This window comes from Rattus norvegicus, chromosome 19, assembly GCF_036323735.1.
Source record: "Rattus norvegicus strain BN/NHsdMcwi chromosome 19, GRCr8, whole genome shotgun sequence".
NCBI lineage: Eukaryota > Metazoa > Chordata > Mammalia > Rodentia > Muridae > Rattus > Rattus norvegicus.
In genome coordinates this window covers 54,403,613-54,421,696 of record NC_086037.1, presented here as the reverse complement: position 1 = coordinate 54,421,696, position 18,084 = coordinate 54,403,613, and the positions used below count along the sequence as shown (strand labels likewise).

General features: G+C 47.0%; 1 protein-coding gene across 16 annotated transcripts in view; it reads right to left on the bottom strand.

Annotated features, from left to right (window-relative positions):
* Window positions 1–4,291: 4,291 nt before the first annotated feature.
* The window catches only part of Pmfbp1 (polyamine modulated factor 1 binding protein 1), a 49,844-nt gene continuing 36,051 nt past the window's right edge, over window positions 4,292–18,084 (bottom strand). For 6 of the 16 annotated variants that reach the window (XM_008772468.4, XM_006255570.5, XM_006255571.5 and 3 more), the window contains 11 exons: window positions 16,536–16,725; window positions 16,222–16,375; window positions 15,138–15,305; window positions 14,754–14,891; window positions 10,280–10,444; window positions 9,586–9,753; window positions 9,090–9,257; window positions 8,260–8,363; window positions 7,758–7,832; window positions 5,056–5,354; window positions 4,292–4,544 (listed from right to left, as the gene is read on the bottom strand). In XM_008772468.4, the coding sequence (XP_008770690.3) occupies window positions 4,528–4,544; window positions 5,056–5,354; window positions 7,758–7,832; window positions 8,260–8,363; window positions 9,090–9,257; window positions 9,586–9,753; window positions 10,280–10,444; window positions 14,754–14,891; window positions 15,138–15,305; window positions 16,222–16,375; window positions 16,536–16,725 (1,646 nt within the window). In that variant the 3' untranslated portion in view covers window positions 4,292–4,527. Of the gene's footprint in view, window positions 4,545–5,055; window positions 5,355–7,757; window positions 7,833–8,259; window positions 8,364–9,089; window positions 9,258–9,585; window positions 9,754–10,279; window positions 10,445–14,753; window positions 14,892–15,137; window positions 15,306–16,221; window positions 16,376–16,535; window positions 16,726–18,084 lie in introns of those variants that run through there. The other 10 variants (XM_063277748.1, XM_006255574.5, NM_134393.3 and 7 more) reach the window with 6 other exon arrangements.

Sequence of the window (18,084 nt, the reverse complement as noted above, 5' to 3'; positions counted from 1 at the left end):
GGCTTAGCATCCAGTGCACTTGGAAGAATGAGGCTCTGATGGGTAGTTTTGACTAAGGAGCTGAGACCACAGGCACAAAGCCCTTTCCTTGCTCCTCTAGATGAGAAAGACAGGATGTCATGAAAGTTATGGGTGTGATGCAACTTAATTAAAAGTAAGGAACACCTGGCTAAGGACACAAGTGCCACAAGATGCATGGACAGCCTCCTGCTCCTGCAGGTCTTTATCCAGCGTGACTTGGTGTTAAAGCATCTGCCTGAGATTTAGGCTGGACCTGCCTCTAACCAATTTTTCGTATGATTACAGGTACTTTCCGTTTAGGGTAGCCTTCCCACCAGTTCTTCCCAGCTTCCTCTGTTAGAAACATTTGTAAAAATGTTCTAGGTCTCTGTTTAGACATTTGACCCTGAAGTGACCTCCTAACACTGGACTTGCTGGAGTTGGGGTACTGGTGTCTATACAGTTTATACAGCCCTGCCTGGATCGGGGTGCTTTGTTCTCAGTCATCGAGTTTATCCGTTATATATGCTGAAGAAAGCTCTCTTTCATCTGCATATTGATATCCACTTTCCCAGTACCCATTATTGAAGGCTGTCCCTTTCCCCATTGAATGGTCTTCATGTGGCCATATATACAAGGTGTTTTATCTGGGCTTTCTGTACAGTTCCATTGGTCAATAGGACTGTCGATGACAAGACCACAGTAGTTTTGCAGGTTCAAGGGACAAGCACACTTGCTCTTCTTGCAGAGGACCCAGGCTTAATTCTCCAGCACCCACATGATGGCTCACAACCATTTGTAAACCTCCCCGCCTCGCCACACACACACTTCTGGCAGACACGTGACATAGAGACAATTTATCCACACACGTAAAAGAAACATTTAAAACAATTTTTAATCAGATCGTGAGTTCTTCAGCTTCATTCTTCCTTTTTATGATTATTTTGAATTCCCCTGAAATCATATGTGAATTTTAGCGTGTGTTTTCCCATGTCCGCAAAGGATTTTAAAATTCTGATAGACGTTGTACCAAATCCATAAGTCCATTTGGGTGTTATCAGTACATCGATACTAAGGTTTCCAGCCCACGGACAGGGACTGTTTCTACTCAGGTCTGTTTTACAGTTTTACATCAGTTGTTCACTCTGTTAATAGTTGTGGTTCCTTTTGCTCTGATAAAACACTGACCAAAAGCAACTCGAAGAACAAAGGATTTATTTCATCTTAAGGCTTAACAGTCTGTCAACCTGGAGGCAGGAGCTGATGCAGAGGCCATGGAGGGGTGCTGCTCACTGACTTGTTCCTCATGGCTTGCTTGGCCTGCTCTCATACGTATCCAGGGCCACCAGCTCAGGGGTGGCTCCACCATATCAGTCAAATCAAGAGAATGACCCACAGGTTTGCTCACAGGCCAATCTGTAGGGTATTTTCTCTCTTCTGACTATAGCCTACATCAAGTTGATGTAAGAACTAGTCAGCACTACCTTCTGGAAGCACAAAGTTCCTTTTTTTTTTTTTTGTTTTTTGTTTTTTTTTTGTTTTGTTTTGTTTTCTGGGCTGGCCTTGAATTTGTGATCCTCCTACCTGAGTCTTCTGAATGTTAGGATTACAGTTCTACACCACCCTGTCTGATGTATTCGATTCTGTAGTAAATGGGATTGGTTTTTTGAAATTTCTTTTCTTGACTGTTCATTATTAGTATACAAAAACATAATAGAGTTTTGTCTGTTACCTCTTATCCTGCTACTTTATTGAATTGGTTTGTTATAGCAGGTATTTTCTTTAGTATGTGTGGAATGCATAGAATGTTTATTTTTTCCTCTTTGAGACAGGATCGTGTGTGACCCAGCCTGTTCTGAGACTTCCTGTGTAATGAAAGATGACTTTGGATTCCTGATCTTTCTCCTTCTGCCTTCTGGGTGCTGGCACTACACATGTGGGTTACCATATGTGTTTTATGGGGTGTTGAACCCGGGGCCTCGTGCTTACTCAGGAAGAACTCTTTAACTGAGTTAAATCCCAGTACAGATATAAAATACGATCTGTGGACAGAGTTAATCAGTAGTTCTCCCCAGTCACCTGACTAAGGCAGAGTCTCTCTTGTTCCGCCATGCTGCATATGCCAAGCTGGCCAATGAATGTCCTTGGTGATTCTTTTCTCTGCCTCCCATCTTGTTGTAGGAATGCTGGGATTACCGGTGCGGGCCACCACATCCAGCATTTTTACATGGGTTCAGGTATCCAGGTTTGCTTAGCAAGCACCTTAACCTGCAATTATATTCATTACCGTGCCATTACTGTGATAAGATACCGTGACCAAGACAACTTAAAGAGGAGAGAGTTTGTTTGAGGGGTAGGAGACCGTCATAGTGGAGTGGAAGCATACAGCAAGTGGTAGGCATGGTGGCAGGAGCAGGAAGCCTACAAGAAGGAAGTGGGATGAAGTTATGAATCCTCAAAGCCCACCCCACATGACATATTTTCTCCAGCAAGGTTGTACCTCCTAAACTTCCCCAAGTGTCAGCAACTAGGGGCCAAGTGTCTAAGTAGCTGAACCTTTGGGGGACGTTCTTATTTAAACCACTATACCTGATGAGCTGTCTCACCAACTCCCTTTTCTAGTTTGGGTATCTTTTCTCTTCTTCCTGCCTAAGCACTCTGGTACTTACTGGTACTGTGTTAAACACAAGGGACCAAGTGGAAGAGTGGGCCTTGTTCTTAGCCTCAAAGGTAATCTGTCAGCTTTGAGCATGAAGCTGTGGGCTTTTCATGTGGAGTTTTTTTTTTTTTTTGGGGGGGGTTGTTTTTTGTTTTGTTTTGTTTTTCAAGACAAGGTTTCTCCTTGTAGCCCTAGCTGTCCTGGAACTTACTCTGTAGTCCAGGCTAGCTTCGAACTGCCTGCCTCTGCCTCCCGGGTGCTGGGATTAAGGGCGTGCACAAATACTGCCCGGGTCATATGGAGCTTTTATCATTCAGAGGCAGTTTCCTCACCCCCTTTCTTCATTGTATCTTAAAAATTACAAGATGTATTGCCGCAGCCATTTCTTTTTAGTATCAGCTGTTAAATGCCTCTGAAGAGGCGGACTTCTTTGGTTACTTAAGGAATACTTAGTTCCCCCCGCCCCCTTCTCACAGCCTATTCTGCTACTCTGGTCTGAGCTTTCACAGCTAGCTGACTGGGTGTAGTAGTAAAGCATTTCTATCTCCTTGCTTCCCATAATTCATTCCTCCTTGATCTGATATAATCACCCCCAGAGAAAGTGAAAGACAGCTTTGGATGACTATGTTACATTCACAGTATCTGGAGGTTGCAATTTGGCCAACGTGGCTGAAACCTCTTCATGATTTATGGGGATAAGTCTGCCTTTTTAGAAGACTGGTCTGCGAATCTCAAGGATACTGAACTAAGACCAGGATGTAGGTCTCACTGGTATCAGGTGTTTCTCTTTTTCAAATATTTCTACTTTTCTCTAGAAAATAAAAGCTATTCTAAACCAAGTGGGGAACAAAGTTGGAAACACTTAAGCAGATGGGCATCAAACACCACGAGAGAAGTTTCCAGAGCTTCGCGGTACCTCATTTCTCTCTGCTTGTTGGAACTTAGCCTTTCTGCACATTGGCAAGGCTGAAACCATGATTAACAGAGTTTTCTTGGCCTTGATTTGACTGGGGAGGGAGTCTTTGAGAGTCACTGTCCACCAGTAGGCTTCTTCCTCCCTTCTCCCCACCCTCTCAGCAGTGCCAGCGCCTCCATTTCATATTTTACCTTGGTAGCTCGTTGTCTCTATTTCCTATAACCTGGAAATATAAATTCCAGACATGTACTCAGCTTAACAAAATCCTACCACAATAAAATAGTTTAGCTGTCCTTGGAGTTTGTTATAATGGAATTTTACTTGTATTGCCCTGGCTAGGGAGAAAAGTAAACTTGTTAAAAGGAGGAATGTGATATGGCAGCCAGGCAGGAAACAGATGGTGTGCTCTACCTCCGCCACTTGGAAAATACATCACCTATTTCTAGCACTTTCTTTTGGGTCCTAGAACTGTTTCCCCTTTTGGGGGTGAAATAAAAAGGGTCTCTAGATTTTCTATTAAAATTTCAGACAGAGACAGAGGGGGGAAGAGGTACTACTACTCTTGTTGGTTAAACGACCTAATCCAGGTAATTTAGTAGCTTCCTTTGGGAACATTGTTTCTCCTACAGAAGTAAAGAGACTAGCATGTTTTGACTGGTGGAAAGCACTGTGATGAACGGGCTGCTGGGAGACACCTCAGAGACACCAGGCGCTGGTGGAGGCTGTGTTGTTTGTATCTTTATTTCAGAGTCTGGGCCCAGAGTCTGGGGGGAGTGAGGTACCACAACTCCACTTCAGGAAGTAGGCAAAACAATAATGCATGAGCATGGTGCAAACGAGGCAGGGGCCTTGACGGACGACTGTAGGAGCTGATTCCGGTCAAGAAAGAGGGGCGGGAACTCACGGTCCTCTGTATACGTGTAGAAGAGACGCTTAGGGTGAAGAGCCAAGTCTAGCAATAGGAGGATCCTGGGGGAACAGGGAAGAGACAGGGGAGATGAATGAGTAACTCCTTTAGGGCCAGCCTCACAGCTAGGTAGCCCTGTTGTAGGGTGACACTGGGGTGTCATGGAATGAAGAGGTGCTAGGAACCATAGGCATAGCCCAGGCTGAGTGGAGAGCTGGGGTGCTCTTGTGGGGTTTCCAGCCACATAACGGAAGGAAGAAGTCTTCTCTTTCCCTCTTTTCCCTACGCCCCACAACAGGACTAAGTCAGGGGAGGAGGTCGGTCTGAGATACGAGGTACTTGTGTATCACCAACATCCTCAGGTCTGAGGGACACTACAGATGTTGGAAGGGCTGACCACTGGTTTGAGGCAAGCTAAGCGTGTGACCAAAGGTCTGTAGTAACCTGTTTTCTTCTTCCTTTTTGACTTCTAACCCAACTATTTCTAAAAAACAATGTCACATTATTGCTGTTTTGATTCAGGGGACAAAGAAAGGAGACATTACAGAAGCAAAAAGCCAGTGCTACAGGCACCTGAGCAGTGAGGCACCCCGGTGTACTTGGTGAGGTCCATTTTCGGCAGTGGGTCCTGGCATACTCCTCTCCAGCCCAGTGCACCGCACAGCTTTCCCTTCTGGGACGGCTCCAGTTTGCACGGGCCTAGGACCTTGGCACAGATCCTCGGGTTCCCAGCCTTTAGCTTCTTCTCTTCAATCTCGTTCTTCAGCTTCTTGTTCTCCTGCTGCAGATGGACCATCACATTGTGGAGGTGGCTGTGAGAGGGGAAGAGGGGTGAGGAAGGCAGGTGGCTGTTTCGCCTACTCGGCTCCTTGCTGGAAAGAACACAGAGGGGGTCAAACGGGATGGGTGAGGAGGGCCTGCCCGCCTTTTCAGAGCTGCTGGGTTCTTACATGTGCCCTGAGTTCCAGAGAAGCGACTAAGATCTGTGGGGAAGACCCAGGCAGCGGACCACTCTGCTGGCCCCGGGCTGCTCTTTTGTACTTTCTTTTTCTTTTCTTTTTTTTTTTTTTTTTTTTCCGGAGCTGGGGACCGAACCCAGGGCTTTGCGCTTCCTAGGTAAGTGCTCTACCACTGAGCTAAATTCCCAGCCCCTCTTTTGTACTTTCAGTGGGGACAATTAAGCCTGTTTTGTCTGGGTTCATGGACGGATTCAGTTGGACAGACAGTGGAAATCAGATAGAAGAACCAGAGGGCTGCTTTAGACACTTCTCACTTTGGATGCCCATAGCTTTGTCTGGGAAGCTCTCTCACCCAAAGCCAACACCCTGGATCTCTCTACTCCACTTTTTGAAGAGGAGAAAGTACAGGGTAACTGGCTCTGTTGAGAAGACAGTCGATTTTTTTTTCTTTCCATTTTACAGATGTGTTGGTAGAGACAGGGAGATAGGGCAAAGGAGAGATAACTTGGTGTCTTTTCTATGGCTGAATAGACGACAATATTATCAACCTATGGATTTCTCCTAACAAGTCTTGAGAGAAGTAGATGACAGAAGACTCTGTGGGGACAGGGAAGACATTCAGCTTTCAGGATCATTTCTGTCCTCTTCAAAATGAAGAGGTCCTGGTTCGGTGCTTCAACCTGGAATACTTTGGCTTCACAACAAACAGCATGGAAATAAATGACACACACTCAATGGGAAAGCATGCTCTGAACTTGGATGATTTTTCCGTCCTCAGACTGGCAAGATGTGGCCCAAGTTTCTCAGGGGACGCTGGGAAATGGTAGGAAACTGAAGCTTGTGGGTGAGCACAGCCACCGCTCTACAGGCCACGAGGCAAATTATGGGTATTAAATGCATGCTTGGATGAATAATATTTTCAACTTACAATGAGTTTATCCAGCCCCAGCCCCACCTGAAATCAAGGAGTGCCTCCATTCTCAGCTCACGAGGTCTCTCAAAGATTAAGTCAATGTGTGCAAAATATTTAGAACACTGCTTCCACATACTGAATAACAAATGTTAGTTGACTTATTTTTATATTATATATTGTTATATATGAAATATAATTATGTATAATAAATATAGGCTTTTTTCTTATATTTTACTTAGTTTTAGAAAAAGCCATTTTCACCAGGAACTCATCCTTGAAATTCCTTAGTCTTATTTGAAGGAAAACCATTTTAATATCAATAATATTAAAATAATAATAATAATAGGAATTTCAAGAATGAGCTCATGGTGAAAATGGCTTTTTCTGGAACTTGGTAAAATATAAGAAAAGCTTGGAGTTATCTATTGCATTCGGATTTTTTGGTCAGTCCTAGAGATTGAGTTGAGGTTTCTTGCTCAAACCATACAAATGTTCTACTGCTAGACTAAGTCCCCAGTTCTTTTCCTGACTTTTAATTTTTGAGACGAGGTCTCACTAATTGCCCAGTCTTGCCTTGAACTAGATCTATAGCCTTGGTGGGTCTTGAACTTATGGTGGCCTGTGCCAGTGGGTATGGAACTTTTGAGAGTACAACTATTACTGTAGCTAAATCTGTTCATAAAATGTTTTCCCCTCCATTGCAAAGTGCCATGGTTTGTTTTAGAGCAATCACATGACAGGATGGGTCCTCAGCTTCATTTCTGGTCACATGCTTTATCTCCTTGCTCTCTGGAAACCTGGTCTCTTCTCCCAAAGCTCCCCAGTCCATGTGCCCCTGGCCAGGGTCTAGTAAGGACCCTTCTCTTCTACCGGTATATCTGTGTCTTCTACATTCTGAAAAGCCCACCCTACGCCAGGCCTTGGTTTCTTATTCTCCATTCACAGTGGTTCTATTTTCCCCTTCTACCCTAAGTACAGGGGCCTCCGTTTCCTGGGGACAAGGTAAAGCAGAGGAACCTTCCACCTGGACTTCCTGCCTTGAATTGTCCCACCAGAGAGCCATGGCTTCCTTGTGCCTTCGTTCATGGACCTCTGTTCCAGTCCCTGCACATAGCCTGTCTGCCATTGCTCATTCCTTTCTTAATGCCCTCAGCCTCTGAAAAGTCAGAGGCGGTTGGGGAGGGAGGAGGTGGGCGGTCCTTCACTGTGTTACCATTGAGAGGGGGAATTAAGGTCTGGTGTAGTCAAGTGAAATGCCACTGTAGCAAAAGAGCTGTTTCAGGTCTCAGGGTCCGTCTGGGATCTTTGGGTTTTTTTCTCTTCCCTGGGGGCTGGTCCCCATACAGAATGTCAATCAACCAGGGGTGGTCCCAAGAGGCAACTGTCCAGGGAGGAGGACTTACTCCTTTTCACCAGTCAGCTTGGCAATGTATTTAACCTGTTCTCGCAGCTTGTTTCCCAGTTTCTCATTGGCAAGCCTGTAACAAAACACACGAGGGAAGAATGACTCCTCCCTAGGTCTGCCAGAAGCTGACTGATGGGTAATGGATCTTCCTGGCAGGGTTTCTGCTGGCTCCTTGGCTCCCGCATCAATCACCTATTCCCTAGAGGGAGAGCCTTGTCAGTCACTAAGGACTTATATTCTGCTGACATCTTTGTCTGTAAGGGATTGGCTTCCACCGGAGGTTGAATCCCAACTTGGGAAGAGGAAGCTTCATAGAAACGCCCCCATCATGGAATGCTATTCTGTTACTATGTTGCAGGCTTTGTAAGACAGCCTGAAGGGGTGAGACCCCTCTGTCTTGTGTGTGAGTGGGTTCTCAGGCAGGCATGTGTGATGGGCCACTGTGGTTCTCAGCCCTTCCTGGTCTTGGGACCCACCCTACATCTATCTCAAACACTTACTTCTGCTCCTTTGCCCACTGTTCCACATTGCACATAATCTGGTCATTCTCCCGGTGGTGCCTATAGTTCTCTTTGGGTGCTGGCTTTGAAGGCATAAGGCTCGGCTTTGCATGAAAGAAGACAACGAGACTATAAGGGATGAGAACACTGGCTGCTACCTCCCTCCCCCAAATCTGGATTCTTCTGGGGGGGGGGGGGAATCAACTCTGCTGTCCAACCTGGGGCCAGAGTTGCCACATGCAGGATCTGCATTCCTCATGGCAGTGACACCTTTGAGGAGGTGTCATTCCTGGCGGACATGTGCATTTAGAGTAACGATTCTAGGCTAATGCCAGTGAAGTGACTTGTTCTAAAACAGTAGTGTTCTGAGCCAACATTCGCAGCAGAACCAAGAAGAAGTGTTTTGAGCAAGTGTCCTGTGGCCACCTAAAAGTGTCCCAAGACTTCCTGCCATGAGTAGACCTGCTCTTGTTGCTGGTTATATGACTTGTCTAGAAAGCTACTTAACCAGTTGGGTGGCAAAACCTGTCAGGACATGCTCAGAGGGCAGCAAACTGGGAGAGGGGGGCGTCTTGAGTGGAAACTGATGTGCCGGAGTCTTTTGCTGGGACAAGGCTTTGTCTGGGTTAGAGGTGAGCCGGAAGTATCCAGACTGTGCTCCCTGCTGAATAATGCATGCAACGTTTGTGTGTGTGTGTGTGCACGCACATGCTTGCATGTATGTGTTCACAAGTGTATGTGTATGTGCGTGTGCATGTATACCTTGTTCCTGGCATCCCCAAAGACTGCCCAGTGTGGAGAGGAAGTGACAGAATCCAAACAGTGCCCACCTCCTTCTCATCTGCAAGGAGGTTCTCTTTCAGGGCAGTCATTTCCTCTTGGAATTCCCGGAGCTGTGTCTCTTTAGCTGCCAGCATCTTAAGGTCACTTTGGTGCTGCCTCTGCCACTGCAACACCTGGTTGCCCATCTCCTCCAGTTTCTTGTCAAAGTTGTGCACCTGCTCAGAAGTGCAAAGTGAGGGTAGTTGGGCAGGGGCAGGGGCAGGACCAGGCAAGGAGGAGAGCGCCCTCTCTACCCTGGAAGATTGTCTTGGAGGGGGTTGTGGGGGAGTGTGCCTTTTATTTCCAGTGACCAGCAGAGGGCGCCCCTGCTCTGAGCTTCCTGCCTGCCTGTCAGTCCAGAAGCAAGGAAGGTGGAGTGAACCCCAGCAGCCAAAGGCTGAGTGCTAAATAATTCTGCCTGCAAAAGGTGACCTTGTGGACCTCTAACAGGAAGGGAGCCCGAGCGCACGCCCCGCCCCCCTCGCCCGCCCCCCAGACTCTTACCTCTAGCTCACTCTGCTGTTGGAAGCCCTGCAGTTTTTTTAATTCCATATTGAGCTTTTTCATCCTTTCCTCATAAGCCATGATTTCATCTTCCAGCTGAGCTTTCCTCTCCTGGGTCTGTTGCAAGTTGCGCTGCAGGCTCTTTGTCTCGGAGGTTGCCTGTGTGAGCTTTCAGCAAAGACAGAGTGGATTAGAGTGGCCTCCAGGGCCCTTGGTCTCCTCTGCTGAGTCTTTAGTACAGAAGGTTCAGGCCCTCCCTGTGGTGGTGCCCATGGTCAGGTGGCAGGTGATCCGAGGGAAGGGGAGGGATAGCGGGTGGCTTTCTACGCCTCCCTTCCCAGTCTTTCATCCCACGTCATTCCATTCCCGCTTTTTCTACTCTGATCCCCCGATCTGTAGATATGACTACTAGAGAGGGGGCATGGATTCCCCTGACTTTGGGAAGAACCCTGTCTGTGAATCACCAGTGGTAAGACTGGTTAGGTATTACGGTGTCTGTCACCTTACCACGAATACAAAGACAACAACATATAAAACTAAGACAACGGGGGCCTTCATTGGGCGGACAGCCCTGTCCAGGCAAGGGTTAAAAAGCACCGAAGAGTGTCAGTCATATAAGAAACTGATCCCTGTCCACTCATAGCTCCCGGATTTCTTTGACTACTTCCTTGGCAGAGAGTAGGCGTGGCCTCACCTTCTCCAGGGCCTGTGTCAGGTCGTCTTGGCAGGTGCCTGACTTCCGCAGAAGTTCCTCGTAAGTTTCTTTACTGACCATGTTCTGGAAGCAGTTCTTCTCTTTCTGTATGGCCGAATCCAGCTGTGTCTGCAGAATCATGATGGAGTCTTTCTGGCGGGCTATCTTTAGGGAATAAGAACATCACCATCAAGGCTGTTTCTGGCATGCGCAGATGCAGGACTGGAGGAGGCAGGCAAGAGTCGGGCTCTCCCTCATAGCTGTAGACATTCATGTTCACATCCCCATCTTACTGATGCAAAGCGCAGAGCTCTTTCTAAGCTGCCCTGCATCCCTCCAGCCTCATTTCCCTTAATGGCTACCATGTCGCCAATATAAAAATGCATGCGGGGGTGGGGGGTGGGAAGCCCCGGGACCTGCTAAGTACACAAAATATGTTTAACTGATGGAAAGATGTCTGTCTGCGCTGGGGAGATACCTCAGTTTATACAGTGCTTTCAAGGATTTGAGTTAGATTCATAGAACCTGTTTAAAATACAGAGGTCTCAGGGCTGGAGAGATGGCCCAGTGAGGACCCAAGTTCAATTCCTGGCTCCCACATGGTGGCTTACAAGCACCTGTAACTCCAATCCTGGGGACTCTGATGCTTTCTCCAGCCTCCTCAGGTATTGCATGCATGTGGTACACAGATATACATGTAGACAAACTATACATATACGTAAAAATTAAAAAAATGCTGAGTATGCTCTTATAATTAATCCCAGTCCTGGGGAGATTGAGACAAGTATACCCCTGGAATTCACAGGCCAAGCAGACTGGCCCATTTGGTGACTTCTAGGTCACTGAGAGAGCCTGTCTCACAGAGAGAGAGAGAGAGAGAGAGAGAGAGAGAGAGAGAGAGAGAGAGAGAGAGAGAGAAATGAGGAATTACCGGAAGTTGTCCTCTGGTTTCTACATGTACACACATATATGTTCATGAATACCCTTGTGCACCTGATCTAGAACCCAATACCAGTTCATAGATATGATACAGCACTCTCCTTACCCAGCCCTGTATGTATTTTGGTCATCTCTGCCTCCTTGTTGGACCTTAGAGCCCAACACAAAATAGCCATGCAATAGTCGTATAATCAACCTTAAGTTTTTGGTCGAATGAAAGTCTATTTAGAGATTCAAATATTGTGTGGTGCAAGGAGGGTGTCTTACTGAACACAACTCTGGCAGAAGTATATTTAAAACAACTCTGCATCTTAAACTTGGCAATGAGTAGACTGGAGGGAGTGGTTAAAGGCAGTTGAGATGTGGAATAACATGATATGGGTTGAGGTCCAGGTTCTGTTGCTTATTCTCAGGCCCCCAGTCCTTTCTTCACAGGCTGGAGCCCTTTCACGTGGTGTTTGGGACAACTAAATGAGATGACACGTGTAAATAGGCTTTGTAGTGTATCAGTCACCATATGGATGTGAATTACCATGAATGTAATATGTTTAACTGCTGGAAACTCCTGTCTCCTTGTAGACTGTAAGTCTGGGACAGAGATCTGTTTCTAAGTTTGGAAGCAGAAGGAAGGATGAGTAGCCGCTAAGCCATCCTTGATTCCTGGCTTTGTCCTATGGTCCGTCCCTCAGCCTGTCTTCTCTAGTATGACTCTGATCTCCACATCCTCCTAATGGGTCTCCTCACAGCTACGCATCCCTCTTCCCCAACACATTTCCATCTATTAGTCAGAGTTCTGCGTGTCTCATCCCTTTCAGGAAATCCCCTCGATGGCTTTTCATTGTTCTTAAAAATACAGCTCACAATGTTTTAGCTACGCTGACCTCATTTCAGTTCTTAGATTAAGTCTGTGTTAAAAGAGAGATACATGATGCACAAAACAGGAGCCAAGCTAGAAACATAAAGAGGAACCATAACTATGATTATGTCTGCTATAGTATTGAGTTAAGGAGAACGATGGTATCATCTTGACAGTAAGAAATAGGCACTCGACAGAATTCAACACCTACACTGACAAACCTCTTAGTAACTGAGGAACTGAAGGAAGCCAATAAAGGCAGCACCAAGCCCATTGGGCACATTGCACTCAAGCGGGTGCATGGTGTTAGAGCAAAGAGCCAGATGCCTACTAGTGTTGCAGCCCACCATCATACTGAAGATACCGTCCAATGTGATAAGGCAAGACAAATAAAACGCAGAGAAGTATTACAAAGAAATGTTTAGAGAACTGTGTTGTTTACAAATGATTTAATCATCTTACTAAAAATAACCCCTGAGCTGGACAGTGTGGTGCATGCCTTTAGAGGTAGAGGTGGGAGGATCAGGAGTTTGAGGACAGCCTGGGCTCGTGAGACCCTACTTTCAAAAGAAAGGAGTTCCTGGGCCTAATGTACAAAAGGCCTGGGGTTTGATCCCTAACACTATGTGAACGCACACACATACACACATACATACATACACACACACAGCAGACACACACACTCACTCACATACACACACAGCAGACACATACATACACACTCACACACACACACTCACATACACACACTCACACACACTTACACATACTCACACACACGCACACACACACTTACACATACTCACACACACACACACACTCACACATACATACTTACACACACATTTACACACACAGACACACATAGACACATACAGACACACACACTCACACACACAGACACACGCACTCACACACTCTCACACACACTCACACACACACACTCACACACTCACACACACAGACACACACTCACACACTCACACACAGAGACACACATTCACACACACTCACACATACACACACTCACACACTCAAACTTACACCCACACTCACACACACACACAGGTACGCGAGCACACACCTTGTGAGAATAAACTGAAAGACGACTGTAACTTATAAGCGAGCCTACTAAGATGCTCGTAGAATTCTTACATACAAAAGAATGAGGCTTTATATTAATATTAGAAATTATAAAATACAGTGGGAACATGAGACCATCAAAGAAATGGAAAAGTTCTTAATATATATTTCCTTGTTTTCAAATAGCAAAAGTTCCAAATAGAACATAGAATATTGATTAAGGGAAGTAGATATTTAGAAAGCAAACCTAAGCCCATGTCTAACAGCTACTATTGATTCAGTGGATCTATCACATCTATGGGAAATGCTTTTTTAAAAGTTGAACATAAAAAATGTTGAAAATGCTCACACACCAAAAACCAACCAACCAACCAACCCAAAACCAAACCGAACCAAACCAAAACAAACCAAAACAAACCTCAAACAACAACAACAACACCAACACCCATACAGATCCCTTTTACTTTTGGAGCAGAGGGATTCCGATATTGGAACTCTTACTTCCAAATCTACATGGCTATCTTTGGAGATCAGGCTCGTACTGAACACTTCGGCAGCATTCCTTAGATGGAAAGAGGCTTCTCAAGGAGCTGCATGACCAAGACCAATGACCAAGAGTTGCTGCTCCAGAGGACAGGACTCCAGGAATGCCAGTACCTGTGACTGTACACTGTGTAAACTCAAAACTAGTTAATATTAATTACAAGCCCGAGGCCAGTCCCTCAGTTCTCAGGGGCGAGACATGGCGGGTGGTCACGTCGCTGCCAGCTCAGACTGTGACTTTTTCGTTCCCACAGTGAGTCACAAAGTGCTGATAGGAAGTGTCAGTTTAAGCTTCCAGTAGTCCTGCGATTTCAGATCTTTTTGTATCGTGAAAGATGAAGGGTAGCTCAAGAGACTGGTCGTCTAAGTACTGTGTATTTTTTTTTCTTGTCCAGGAAGGTATAATATATTCCGCTGGGGGAAAGCATCACTGTGTGCGCTGGAGAAAAAGGGCGTGCATTAGAGTTGGATGATCCAGGTTCAAACACTGGTTTGTCCCATCACTTACTAATTAGTGGCCCTGGGATTCGGCCTTTCTCTCCTTTGTAAAAGGGGGATCACAGTGATGTGTACTGTTAAGAGGGAAGCAGACGGAGGGTACCTAAAGAGAATGAGGGAATTCAAGAGCAGCTCCTAGAATATGTCACAGTCCCATGCCTTTCATCTGCATAACGAAACGTCGAGCCGGAATCAAACGCCCCTCTCCTGCCACCTTTTGGTGCTTTCCAATTAGGTGTGAGATTGTCCTCTCTCAAATGGCTCCAAACAACGAATTCAAAGTTCTTTGTCTAACTTGTAATGTTGGAAGATTTGGTGGAAAATTCCAGGTAGTTTGGGGCAGGGGCTCCCCAAGTGTGAGGAGAAACCTATTACTTATAGAAGAACCTCACCCCCCCCTACACCTCAGAATACCAGTCTGTAGCCATCTTCCTCACCCATTAATACTCATGAGATGAGCTTTCAGGGCCTCAGTGCCTGAAGCCAGTGAAGACACAGAGAGGAGAGCAGGCATGAAGTTGAGGGTCCCCTTTGTGGGGGGCTGCTTCTACTCACCTCCGTGTTGAGCTCTTGGATGACTTTCTGAGAGTTATTGTATTTGTTGATAGAGGAGTCCAGTTGTGAAGAGCAGGAGCTCAATTCCGCCTGGAGGTTCTCCTTCTCCTCTTCCAGTTTCCTCAACTGCTCTTTTGCCTGCTCTCCCATTGAACAGTGAAGCCCACCCGACCCCCGGACATGGGTTAATCACAAACTCCTTCTCTCCCCCTCCCTCCCCTCCTCTGCCCTGTGGCTCCCCAGCTCTCCTCCCTGTCCTCCTGACTGGTCCCCTTCTCAGCCTCCTCAGTTGAGCTCTGAGCTCCCCGGGTGTCTGTCTGTCTGCCACCCTCTTGGTCCTGCATCCACAGTCTGATCTTCCCAGGTCCTTTCTCTGTCTCTCACCATCTTCTCTTTCTTTTTCGATTCCTGTCGCAAGGCCTCAATCTCTTCCTCCAGTGCCTTTTCCTGATCTTTGCTCTTCCTCAGTTGCTCTCGCTTCTCCTCCAAGAGCCTTTTTGTTTCTGCAAGTTCGTCTTGTAGCTTGCTTAGGGAGTTCGTTAGCTCCCTTTGCTGGAGGGGCGGGGGTGGGGGGGAGGAAGACAGTTTCATAGTATAATATTTGGGGAAAGAAATCCAGACAGTTTTACACAAAGGAGGGTGGAAACACGTGTGAGGGTGATTTCTTAGCTCTTCCCCGCCCCCTACCTCCACAGATGTGGTAGGATTAACTAAACCCATTTATCTATGGGTCCAGTTGCTACAATGGCGACTTTCTTGTCCATCTAACCAACTCTTCCCGTAACAACTTCTTGGCACGAAGAGCAAATCCTAGAGGAGCACAAAAGGGGTGCATTGGGGATCAGAGACTTTCAACCGATGGGTTGAAACAGCCTTGTGGTCATCATCAGGAGGGCTGTACAGGTTGGGGATATAGGTCAGGAGGTGAGCGTTTACTGCAAACAAGCAAATGAACAAGCCAGCTGTGGTGGCTTGAATGAGAAGGTCCTTCACAGGCTCCTGCATTTGATTACCTGGCCCCCAGTTGTTGGCACGGTTTTCAGAGGAAGGTTAGGAGCTGTGACCTTGCCGGAGGAAGTACGGGACGGGCTTTGAGGATGTAAGGCTTTCCCCTGTTCCTGCCTTGTGCTCGTGGTTCATGCTGAGACCCCGGCCAGCACGCATGCCTACCAATCCCTCCCAACCCCCCCCCCCCCCCCGCCATGATGGACTTAAATCCACTGCACCATAAACCCAAGTAAGTTTCCTTGGTCGTGCCGCCACTTTATTATAGCCAAGTAACCAAATATGACAATTGCATTGCCCTCTGGTTACTTTTAAAGATAATCTTTGAGAACACTTGGCTCTTGACCATGGGAACTGGCTTCTAAGTGGCTGGCCTAGCAGCGGCTCAACACAAATTCTGGAAAGTTAGAAAGCATGAACTACTCGGCCTCACTCAGGACGGACGGCCTGCCTGCTCTCTCACCTTTTGCTCAGAAACCTTGGCGCCATGAAGCAGCTCGTCGATTTTCTTCTCCTCTTCATCCAGTGTCTTCTGAAGCAGCGACTTTTCCTTCTCTGCGCTCGAGAGCCGTCTCTGGCCTTCATTGAGTTCTGAGCTCAGCTCCAGTAACTGTTGTCTATAGCAAGGTGGCCACCGGAAGAGCTTCAGGGTCTGGGGTGATGGGTGGTGGAGATGATCCCACCCTAGGGCCTGCCATTTCTCTGTCTCCCTTCTGGGCAGTTGCTAACCTATGGTCCTGGGACTGGGGCTGGGGCTGGGGGTGGGGGCCGGGGTACCTGTTGTTTTTTCGTTCCTCTTCAGTTTCCGAAGACTCCTTCTGTAGCTTCTGCAGCTGGCTCTGCAGATCCTTAATGACGTCGTCCTTCCGCTTGTCCTGAAGAAGGCAGTTCTCGAGTTTCCGATGAGCGTCCTCTAGGTTATTTGCAGATAGGTGCGCCTCATCCTTACACTGGCTTAGATTCTGATCTGAAGAAGGCAAGAAGGGCTCCGGGCGAGAGGGAGCGCGTCGAACGCTCGGTCAGGACTCACTAAAGACTAACTCTTTGATTCTGTGACATACTTCAGTTCTCGGCCTGTCCTCACCTCTCCTGATGCCATCAGGAATTCTGCTGAATTGCCTGTCTTCAACTACCCTTTAGCCATGGTTTCCTCCCTGACTAAAATGAAACGAATTGCTAGAAACTCTTCATCATCTCCTCTGTAGCTCATTCTGTCATTAGGGATAAATCCCGGGCCTCAAGGAGTTTTTCGTCTGGTGAACACTATGGTTACCCATCCGTTACAGAGAATGCAGAAATGTTATTTATTGATGTATTTGCAAAGCACCAAGCTACGTGAACTGAGAACTCTTGCCATGCTAAACTCACCCTGCCCTGGACTCAGCCGTGACAGCTGTGAATGGACTTGTGAGGAGGGAGGGAAACTGATTCAGACTTAGGAGGAGGAGGAACCTATTCTAGGAAGGAACAAATGTGCTGTGAAGAGCTTGCGGGAGAGGGATGAGTAGTTGATCTGGGATGGAGAATGGGAGGGATGGAAGGCTGCGACTGAGCCGGAAGGTAGTGAGAGGGCGATCAGAAGATTGAAGGCCTGAGAGAAACACTCAGACTCAAAGGCAGTAACCAGAGACACGTGGAGGGGAAAGAGCACGTTAGGAAAATGGCAGTGGTGGTGTAAATTGGAGGCAGGGGCAGGAAGAGCTTTAGAGGCCCAACCTGGTCTACACAGTGCATTCCAGACCAGTCAGAGCCACATAGTGTGGCTCTGTCTCAAACAAAGACAAACAAACAGGAATGTGTTCAGTTAGATAAGACTTCCAGCAGTCTCTCTCCATCCTCTGCCTCCACTGAGGGCTGAGGCCCGGCTGAGCTGTCACTGGGGGGTTTTGTTTTGTTTTGGTTGGTTGACTGTGTTCTCTCACCCTACTCTTCCTTAAACACAATCCTCCCATTCTTTCCATGAGGTGTCCTGGTCTGGTATATTGGGAAGAAAGATGGTGTCACTGAAGAAGGAATCATACATTTTGTAAAAAGGAGTCAGGAAAATTAAAAAAAAAAAAAAGCACAGGAGAGATTATTTTCCTGTTTGGAACAGCTGAGGGGAAGATGGGGTGCTTAGGAGATGCTGTCCGTCCAAGGCAGGCTGATCACAGCTGCAGAGAATCTGAGGAAGGAGCTCCTTAAAGAATGAATACAGAACGGGAGAGGGTGGGGGCAGCGCCTGCTGGGAGGGAGGACTCTGGTCAGGGCATGGAGACAAGATAGTGTGTGTTAGGTCTGTGTCAGATGGAGGGGGTAATTCTACAAAGCGGAGGCCTGAGTGTAG